Source organism: Otolemur garnettii, unplaced genomic scaffold, assembly GCF_000181295.1.
Source record: "Otolemur garnettii isolate 467f Iridium unplaced genomic scaffold, OtoGar3 scaffold00094, whole genome shotgun sequence".
NCBI lineage: Eukaryota > Metazoa > Chordata > Mammalia > Primates > Galagidae > Otolemur > Otolemur garnettii.
In genome coordinates, this window is record NW_003852489.1 from 5,813,955 (window position 1) to 5,824,923 (window position 10,969).

Consider the following 10,969-nt stretch of genomic DNA (forward strand, 5'->3'; position numbering starts at 1 on the left):
TTTTTTTTGGTTGCAGCCATCATTGTTGTTTGGCGGCCTGGGCTGGGGATTCGAACCCACCACCTTAGGTGTATGTGGCTGGCGCCTTAGGCCGCTTGAGCCACAGGCGCTGAGCCTATTCCCATCTTTTAAGTGGGGCAAATGTCTCAAAGAGACAAATTAATTTGTTCCCCACACCAGTGTAAATTGAGAGGATAAACAACCAGGGAAACATCCTATCCTCTGTATAGCAAAGTTACCCTTAGGTATTGATCATTTAGGACAGGGGTGAAGAAACTTTTCATGTTGTAAAGCTGCACTAATTTAGCTGTAATTACCAGCAAGAGTGAGGCCCCGTCTCTAAAAATAGCCAGGTGTTGGGTAGAGCCCCTCTAGTCCCAGCTACTTGGGAGGCTGAGACAAGAGAATCGCTTGAGCCCTAGAGTTTGAGGCTGCTGTGAGCTGTGATATCACTGCACTCTACCAAGGATGACAAAAAAAGTTTTTTTTAGCTGTAATCAAATAAGGCCACATTCAAGAAATTTCAGTTAGATATACAGTAAAACCTCTGTTAAGTTGACCACTCAAGGCACTATAACAAACTGGTCTACATGCAAAGGTGGTCAACACGCGGGACTAGACCTACTGCACTGACACCATTCACGTTCAGTCTATGAAAATTAGGTCAACTTAAAGAAGTGGTCAACTATGGAGGTTCTACTGTATTTAAAAATGTACTCATTTTGTAAAAATCTATGTATTTAATAATTTGAAAAACTGAAAACTGTTAATTTTAAAGAATTTTAAAGTTAACCTTTTAATAACTTTGTGGTGTCTGCTTTTTGTTGGAAAGCATTTGAATACTTGCTTGCAGCGTGGAGGTCTGCAATTTCAGTACATCCTCCTCTAGAGGGTCATGTTTGCAACTTTAAGGACATCTTGATTTGTGTTAGGTAGAAGAATGTGGATTAACAGCAATAAGCAGTTGAAAAACAAGAAAGCATTTTTCCAGCATGTTACCGAAGACATGAAAATTCTACTGCATTTTTCCATATTTCAGCTGGATCTTTCTTAGCATCAAATGATGGCTTTAGAAAGGTCTTCTACTGAGTACTTAATCAATTCCATCCATATTTCTTTAGGTGGCTTGGTGATATCAATTAGATGAGGCTGAAATGCTAGTTTGAGGGTGATGTCATGATTCTCAAAGTCGGTGAATCTTTCTTTCTTTCATTTTTGTTTTTTGAGACAGTCTCACTATGTTGCCCTCGGTAGAGTGCTGTAGCATCACAGCTCACAGCAACTTCAAACTCTTGGACTCAAGCAATTCTCTTGCCTCAGCCTCCCAAGTAGTTGAGACTACAGATGCCCACCACAGTGCCTGGCTATTTTTTTGTTGTGGTTGTCATTGTTGTTTAGCAGGCCCTGGCCGGGTTCGAACCTGCCAGGCCTAGTGTATGTGAGCTATGGGCACCGAGCTGTCAGTGAATCTTTCACTGTATTCTCCAATTAATAGGTATATAACAGCTGCTTATTCTTTACATTGTTCACATATATCATCTTCCTCATCGACCTTTGCTAAGTGGGGAAAACGTTCATCTGAAGTTTCCTTTAGAAAAAAGAAGTTTTTTTTGAAATGCTTGGATTTTGTATTTTTTTGAGACAGAGTCTAACTATGTTGTCCTTGGTAGAGTGCTGTGGTGTCACAACTCACAGCAACCTCAAATTTGGGCTTAAGTGATTCTCTTGCCTTAGCCTCTCAAGTAGCTGGGACTACAGGATGCTTGGATTTCTTGCTCCATATTACAAACAGACTTAACTTTAATCTTTCAAAGAAATATTCAAATCATTTTGATTTGGCATGGTATCATACAGAAATGCTGCATTCCTCTAGAAATCTTCCAAAAATTGACATTGCTTGGCTTGGCGCCCATAGTTTAGTTAAGTGAGGTGCTGGCCCCATGCATGGAGGCTGGCAGGTTTGAGCCCAACCCAGGCCTGCTAAACACCAATGACAACTGCAACAAACTGGTGTTCTAGTGGGCACCTGTAGTCCCCGCTACTCGGGAGGCTGAGGCAGGAGAGTCGCTTGGGTCCAAGAGTTTGAGGTTGCTGTGAACTGTGACGCCACAGCACTGTACCGAGGATGACATAGTGAGACTCTGTCTCAAAAAAATAAAAAAAAATTGACATTGCTGATTCTGTTCTTCATGAAATCTAACTATATTTTCTCTTAGAGACAAAATTTTGGCTAACATCTGTCCTGGTGATGTGGGAAATACACACTGAAAACTTCCTCTTTCAACACAGCATGTTATGCAACCAATGATGTTGCGTTGCATTAGTGTATTTTATAGTTAACAATATTTATAACTCATTGCAAAGAGCTACTTAAATATTAATAGTAACTTTAGCACAGAGATCTTGATGATGCCAGATACAATGAAAAAAATGAGAGCATCTGGATCTATTAATACTTTCTAAAATCTGTGCCATAAACCCTTCATGTTTTCCTATCATGGAAGGTGCATCATCTGGACATTCTCATTAAATTTACCAACCTTATGATATTTATCTAGAAAACTGTTGAAGATAGTTATTCCCCATGTTCTGTTCCTGAGTGTCCAAAATAAGTAACTCCACATAGCAAAGAAAATATTTTGTTATTTTTAAATTTCAGATTAATATAAGGATACAAACCATTAGGTTATATAATCCACACATGATAGGTAAAAATCAAAGTTGTAGTTATATCCTATACCCAGGAAGTATGACATATATCTATGCATTATACCCACTGGGTGGGAAGTTACTGAAACCCCTGTTCTCTTCCCTCCTCGAGTTTGAAATTTTCTCTCATGTGGGTCTGTGATTGTTAATCTCCTAGTTTAAAATTGGTATTGAGTGCATGTGATGCTTGTTATACTTCTCCTAGGAGAATATTCTCCACATCTATCCATATTATTTCAAAGGATGCAAAATTTCGACCTTCTTATGGCTGAATAGTATTCCATGGTATACAGTTTATTAGTCCATTCATATGTGTTGAGGGGTACTTGGGTTGTTCCCACATCTTTGGAATTGCAGACAGAGTGACTCTGAACATGTCCCTGTGGTAAAATGCCTTTTTGTTTGGATGAATGCCTAGCAGTGGAACTGCAGGGTCAAATGGTAGGTCTACTTTTAGATCTTTGAGGGAAATCCATATTTCTTTCTATAGAGGCTGTAGTAGTTTTCAGTCTAACAGTGCATGCATGGCTTTCTTCTCTCCCCATCCACACTAGCAACTGTTGCTTTTGAGCCCTTGTGATGTGAGCCATTCTCACTGGGGTTAGGTGATATCTCAAAGTGGTTTTGATTCGGATTTCCCTGGAAAAATCTTGTTAGGACCTGAATGAGATATAAAATCTGTGCCAATGGCGGCACCTGTGGCTTAGTGGGTAGGGCGCTGGGCCCATATACCAAGGATAGCGGGTTCAAACTTGGCCCTGGCCAAACTGCAACAAAAAACCAGCCAGGCTTTGTAGCAGGTGCCTGTAGTCCCAGCTACTGGGAAGCTGAGGCAAGAGAATCACCTAAGCCCAGGAGTTGGAGGTTGCTGTGAGCTGTAATGCCATAGCGCTCTACCAAGGGCGATAAACTGAGACTCTTGTCTTTAAAAAACAAAAACAAACAAAAAAACCTGTGTCAAATCTCAATTGATACATCCAAAGTGATTGAATAATATATATATAGTAGAAGCTCCATAGTTGACCTCCTCATACAGACTGCTTCCTTAAGTAGACCTAATTTTCACAGACTGGACATGCAGCACATGTACTATCAGTACAGTAGGCCTAGTTTCATATGTTGACCAATTTGTTACAGTCCATTAGGTGGTCAACTTACAGAGGTTCACCCAATTTTTTTTTTAAGAGTTTCATTGTGTCGCCCTTGGTAGAGTGCCATGGCATCACAGCTCATAGCAATTTCAAACTCTTTGGTTTAAGGTCTTCTCTTGCCTCAGCCTTCCAAAGCTGGGACTACAAATGCCCGCCACAATGCCTGGCTAGTTTTTGGTTGTAGTTGTCATTGTTTAGCAGGCCTGGGCTGGGTTAGAACCTGCCAGCTCTGGTGTATGTGGCTGGTGCCCTAGCTGCTGAGCTACAGGTGCTAAGCCCCTATTTTCCTTTTGTAGTATTTTTTTTTTTTTTGAGATAGTCTTACTCTATTGCTCCAGGCTACAGTGCCATGGCATCAGCCGAGCTCACAGTAACCTCAAACTCTAAGTGATCTTCCTGCCTCAGCCACCCAAGTAGCTGGGATTATAGGCACCTGCCACAATGTCCACCTAACTTTTCTATTTTTTTTTTTAGTAGAGACTGGGTCTCACTCTTGGTTAGGCTAGTCTTGACCTCCTGAACTCAACATTCCTCTTGCTTTGATCTCCAAGAGCGCTAGGATTACAGGTGTGAGCTATGGTGCCTGACTCCTTTTGTTGCATAAAGTTGTTCTGTTAAGTTGAAGGCTAATTCATTCTGCTAATCAGTTATGGTTCTCCTTGAAAGGGGAAGTTGTATTAGATAGTACTTTGAAATGTTATGGGGAGGGAGTATGTTGGGCGGGGTATCTAAGCATCCCACAACATTGATAATGCATTCTTTCACACTTTCTGTATCAGTGAATGGCTTCCCTTTTCCCCTAAGTACATAAGGTACTTTATAATTTGCTTCAGTGGCAGTATTTTTAGGTCTTATTGCTTCTTGAAAGAATCGTTTTTGCTTTTTTCATCTTTTAATTTCTGCAATATACATGTGACCTTTCTCCTCACCCCCGTTTAAAATATCTGTAGTCCTTATGAGTGTTGTAACAGTGATGAGCATTGAATTTCTTTAATATTGATATTGTAGTATCACAAAGCAAGCAAATCATTTATCTTTGGCAGGAACAAGATAATATTACAATTCTCAATCAAAAAATCTGTGTTCTTCTTTCAGGGTTCTTGGTCTTCTCTGACATGACGGGCTGTTAAGTAGACAGAATTAAAAAATGCTGTCAAGCTGTGCAACTATTCACAAATTCCACTTCAAACAAAACACAGTGAACAGTTGTCAAAAGCTGATGGCAGACTGGCATACTCGACTCCCATAAAGTCTGGCCAACCAACCTTGTGCAGTAGTAGAGTCAGGCAGCAGAAGTTAGACCTAAATCTTAAGTGTAGCAGCCATCAATTTAGCTGCTAGGTCTTATTAACATTGTAACTGTGCCAATCTAGGATTATTTCGTTAAAACTTATTTTATTCTTTGGTATTTTAAATACATTCATATAAAAATTAAGTAAAAATAGAAAGGATAAAAATGTATTAACAAAAATAAAAGTTGTTCTGTAAAATTTGGATTCAGCCAAAGGTCACATGTAAGGGCCTAGAAAGCCACATGTGTGACCTTAAGGTGGCAAGTTCCCCACCCCTGGTTTAGGACAGTAATAATGCCTAGAGTATATCGCAATTGAACTCTTGAGGGTTTCTTTCCCTCACAGCTGAGCCCTTTCTCAAGTTCACTTCCTAATAATCAACAATAACCTAACTCAGAACTTGTACTCTGCAGGCTGAAGATGACTGAGTTGTTTTGTCTGAAGAGGTCTGTCTACATCAAACTAATGACTTGGAAATTAGAGGCTTTGAAATACATTCCCACCCCCCTGATTCACCGCCTTTTAGTAATGCAACCAATCTGAGGTCTTAAAATGAACTGCTTCACATTGAACAGGAAAGGCCAGTGCTGTGACTAATGCCACGCTGCTAATCTGGTCTGCCAGGAAAGGTGAGTGGAGAAACTCAGAATCTTTTTTCTTTAGGAGGGCATGTTAGAGATCTGTAGGTTTTAGGAACTAAAATCCTTTGCTGGCCCTAAATTATCTGACACCTTGAGTTTAATCTAAACGGGTTATTTTTCAATGTTGCTTCCTTATCCAGAAGTTTTATAATTGCAACTTTCATGTTGAAGACAAAGTAAACGGGAGTTAAGAAGCAAGAAACTGAATAATAATTCTATTACACACATACAAATACCACATTTTGTTAATCCATTCATGACATTCGGGTTGTTTCCACCTTTTGGCTATTGCAAATAATCCTGCGATAAACCATGGGTGCACAGAATAGCTGTTCACATCCCTGCTTCCAATTCTTTTGGGTATGAATACCCAGAGGCAGATCTGGGAAATTCTGACACATGCTCCAACACAATGAACCTGGAAGACACTATTCTAAGTGAAATAAGCCAGTCACAAAAGGAAACGGCTGTCTCACTCATGAAATACTTAAGATTAGCCAAGTTAACAGAAAGTAGAATAGTGGCTGCCAAGGCCTGGTGGGATGAGGGACGAGGAGGTGCTGTTTAATGGGCAGTTTCAGTTCTGCAAGATGAAAAAACTTCCGGAGATGGGTGGTGGCAGTGGCTGCACAATAAAGTAAAAGTTCTTAATGACATTTATAATGATAAATTGTTATGTATACTAAAAAAGTTTTGTTATGCATATTTTTTTTAAAAAGCAAGGTACTTCATTCTAAGCCTTGTAACTGACGTTTCCGGCGGACAGCAACTCTGGGAAAAGCCTGGCTGACGACGTCCAGTCTGCCAAGGGGCAGGCCCCGAGCGGAGGCTGCGGGCCGGCGGGCTGGGGGCTGCGAAAGGACAGTCCTCTGCCGGGGGGAGGGGGGAAACGAAGAAAATACTCCCAACTTCGTTACAAGATTCACTTTCCTTAGGGGACTCTCCGCTAGAGGAAGAATTCTTTCGTCACAGGAAAGCCCTGAGATTCTTCTTTCCTTTCCCCACTCCCTCCCCGTCCAAAATTTCCTCAACGTGAGCAAATTTCTCGCCTCCCCACTGCTTTCTCTCATAAACCATATCCCTCAAACCCCGCTGCCCTAAGATTCCACTTGCCCTCCAAGATGAGTCTCGCGCCGCTGCCTCGCTAACCGACACTCTTTGGGCCCCCGCCCCCCGCCCGCCGAGCACCAGGGCTCGCGGTCGGTCGGGCGGGGTGGTCCTCCGACGCCCCGGAAGTCGCTGCCCTTGCGGCTCGGGATTGGCGGGAAGGTGGGGGTGACGCGTTCCGTGCGACGATGCGGCCCCTCCCCTCCGCTTCTGCGCGGTTAGCGTGGGGCGGGGCGGGGCGGAGTGTGTGGCCCTGGGCGGCCATTACCCGGAACAATCCGCGGCCTGGGGTCAGGTGACCCTCGGCGGGGTTGGCGGGAAGGGGGCGGGGGTGGGAAGAGGGCGTGAGGAGGGAAGGGGAAGGAGGCGAGAGAAGAAGGGCGGAGTAGAAGGGAGGGGAAGGGGGCGGGGTGGAAGCGGGTCACGTGATTCGGCATGGGGGCGGTGGCGGCGGCCGGGAGGAGCCGCCGGGGCAGAAGCCGCACTTGTTAGTGTGGGGGGAGGTGGGGGCGAGGGACGCCGACACCGTCACCCAGGGACGCCGAGGAGAAGGCGGGAGGGGGGTGGGGGCGAGATCGGGCTCCGACCCCCGGCCGAGGGGATGAAGGGAGCATGGGCGCCAAGGAGTCACGGATCGGATTCCTCAGCTACGAGGAGGCGCTGAGGAGAGGTGAGGGGGGAGGGGTCTGGGCGAGCTGCCGGGGAGGCCCGCGACGGGCTGGCCGGAGGGTGGGTGACCGGCCGAGGAAGAGGGGAGGTTGAGGGCGTGGAGCGCCGGAGGTGGAAGGGACAGGTAGCTGGCGCTGGGGAATATCGTGGGGGAGTGAGGTCAGGTGGGAAGCTGTGTTTGGGAATTGGGACCGTATGGAGGGGGGCGAAGCTTTCCCCGAGATAGAGGCATCAGGCTCTGGCAGGGTAATCAATGCCGGTGTTTCTGGTGGCATTGTTGTGCTGGATGTGTCCAGGAAGTCTTCCTCGCCCTCTTTTCTTGGGTGGCTCCAGCCATTCCAGTGCCCCTCATCCTTCACAGCCATTTTCTCATATCACTCCATAAAAACCTCCCAACAACACCCTAACCTGCTTCCTAACAGCCTCAGCTGGAAGGGAGAGAGGAGGCGGCTACAAAGCGCTCTTCTCTCCGCTACCCTGGAGCCCCTGCCTGTGGGGGAGTCTCTTCCCAAGGGCCTTTGACAGTCTCTTGGGGGCTTTGACCGTCTACTCCTGCCACCCCTTACCCTTTGAGCGGCTGACTTTGATAAGAACGACCTGAAATTGAGTTGTGTTTGAGGTGAGATGCGACTTGCCAACTGGCTCTGCCACAAGACCTTGTCTTAGGTTTCATCTCCTCGGTGGTTGACCAGAGGGCCTTTTACTGCGTTTGATTCCCAGTTCTTAACCCCTCCCATAAAATGGCATTCGGGGGTCCGGCGTTCTGATACTGTGTAATAGCCCGGTTTGGAGACCAGATCGGTCTCACTGCTACTCCTGGCCTTTTGCCTAGGGTCCGTGAGGCACACAGTATATTATTCACACCCCCAACCCCCTACCGCTCACCCTGGTCCTGCTGTCCCTGAGCAGGACCGGCTAGCTGCAAGTGTCTGTTCACCGTCGATGGCCGGAATGTTATGGCTGGGATTTGAATGTGTGTGTCTGTGTGCTTGCATTTCTTTTAGACATTCAATGGATATTCTTGGTTAGAAGTGAAAAACATTAAGATTAGGTGTTAGGCATTATTGTTAACAGGTTTCTAAAGTCAGGAAACCAGCCATGCTCCAGGTAGTTTTAGTAGCAAAGGATATAAAATGAAAATTAGGTGAAAGGACAGGCGTTCACAATCAGACTTTAGAAGTGAACTCTTGTTTATGTATAGGAGAAAAGGGATAAGTTCAGGGGGCCATCACCTGACAGGATACAGAATTTAGATATATTGGTGTGGATTTATCAGAATAACAACAAAAAAGCTTTTTATGTCTTTTCTCCTGTGGAACAGTATAATGATTGTTCTCGTGGACAATCTCATTTGAACTTTCTTCCCCTTATCCAATATGAGAAATATTCCAAATTCTTGATGTGTTTCCAGCCCTACTAGGCTAAGTCATTTCCGGGATGCTGTTGAGCCTGACAGATCTGGCCTCAATTAGGCAGTGACTTACTTGGCATGAAGGAGGACTGTAGCCAAACTGATTTACAACTGAAAGGTTCAGAAGTGTTTCTTAAGCTTTAGGGTGTGAATGCCAGTGATGTACCTGGCTTAGAGAAATTATAAATTAAACATTTATTTAACTCTAACCTGATTAATCTTATATCAAACTAACATTGTATGTTTGTAAATGTAGTTTAACTGTGCATTATAAACTGATTTGTCTGAAGGTTTTTGATCATTTTGTTATGAAGTATCTGCTTGTTGAGTTCCAAAACATGTATTTGTAGAGGTAGCAAAATATTTGTTAAAACCACATTTATAACTATTCTTTGAATGAGTTTGTCTTACCAGTTTTGCTTCAGATAAAAATTAAAGTGGAAGAGAGAAGCAAGTTGATAAAATGGCATTTCTAAATGTAAACCAAGAACCTTTTATTTTAAAATGGGTAACTCATTTACCCATTTTTGGGTGATTTGTGATATTGTTTGCTCTAGTAAATGTCAGATTTTAATATAGAATATCTTTCAGTAAGGTTACAGAAAGTTTATAAAGCTTTTGATAGAGCTGAAAAATGGTTTGAGAACCTTTTTTTGGTACTTGAATAATATAAATAGGTACTAAAATTTCCATCCATCGATGGTTTTATCTACTTGTTTATATTGTATGAGGTGAGTGGGGGAGGGAGCAGATAGACTTTGACAGACACATTTATATGTATCATTGTACCAATGAGAAACAAACTTGATAAAACTACTGAAATACTTGTCCTGTTGATTTAACTTAAAATTATTGAGCACTAAAGAATACCTAACCTGGGGGTGGTGCCTGTGGCTTAGTGGGTAGGGTGCTGGCCCCATATACCAAGGGTGGCGGATTCAAACCTGGCCGCTGCCAAATTGCAACAAAAAAATAGCCGGGTGTTGTGGTGGGTGCCTGTAGTCCCCGCTACTTGGGAGGCTGAGGCAAGAGAATTGCCTAAGCCTGGGAGTTGGAGGTTGCTGTGAACTGTGTGATGCCAGGACACTCTACCAAGGATGATAAAGTGAAACTCTGTCTCTACAAAAAAAAAAAAAAAGAATGCCTAACCATAATTAGGTAGTATTAAAAAAATAGGTATATATTACCACATATGAACGTGGAATTGAAGGCAGTTTATCTTGCAAAGTGGGGCCTTGGAAATGAAGTGTTCTGTTATTGACAGATAACACTTAACTGGACCTGAGTGGAAGGGCAGTCTCCTGAATTCACTTACATTTTAGGAAATGTAGAAGATGGTTTTGCATGTTACTAGTTTGCATGTCAGTTGTATTAACCTTAATGGTTTTCTGAAAGTGTACTTTAAACATTTTTAGGGGGATATACTAGTGGTAGCTTTTATTTTTGGCTTGTATCTGTCTTTCTTAAGTATCTTGATAGAACACAAGGAAAAACTTGACTCTGTTTATAGTGCATGTGTTTTCTAAGGAAGTATACCTGTTGTATTTCATGGATACTGAGAATTTTACCAGTTCTGTTCCTCTGTTTATTTCATCTCCTTCTTGTGTCAGTTTATGGGTTGTATATTATTAAAAATGTATTCTAAATACTTAGAAGACAGTGTTCAAAAAATGTTAAATGAAAGCTGAGTTGTGATTTAGAGAGGTTTAGAACTCCAAGAAACCTTAAATATGTCCACCACTTCTTTCATATTTCTTCTTTTCTTCTCTTTTTTTCATCCTTCTGGAAATTAAGTATTGTAAGACTTTTTTTTTGGTGCCAGAATTGTCTGAATTAAAATAGTTCTTTTTTTTCTTTTTGAGACAGAGCTTCAAGCTGTCACTCTGGGTAGAGTGCTGTGGCCTCACAGGTCACAGCAGCCTCCAACTCCTGGGCTCAAGCGATTCTCCTGCCTCCACCTCCCAAATAGCTGGGATTACAGGCGCCCAC

The 10,969-nt window shown here is 43.1% G+C and overlaps 1 protein-coding gene across 2 annotated transcripts in view; it reads left to right on the forward strand.

The window, feature by feature from the left end:
• The first annotated feature begins 7,312 nt into the window (after window positions 1–7,312).
• Window positions 7,313–10,969, forward strand: part of USP32 (ubiquitin specific peptidase 32) — a 223,695-nt gene continuing 220,038 nt past the window's right edge. Inside the window, exon 1 of one of the 2 annotated variants that reach the window (XM_023516587.1) lies at window positions 7,313–7,570. In XM_023516587.1, coding sequence (XP_023372355.1) covers window positions 7,513–7,570 — 58 coding nt within the window. In that variant the 5' untranslated portion in view covers window positions 7,313–7,512. The remainder of the gene's footprint in view (window positions 7,571–10,969) is intronic. The other variant, XM_003795603.3, reaches the window with a different exon arrangement.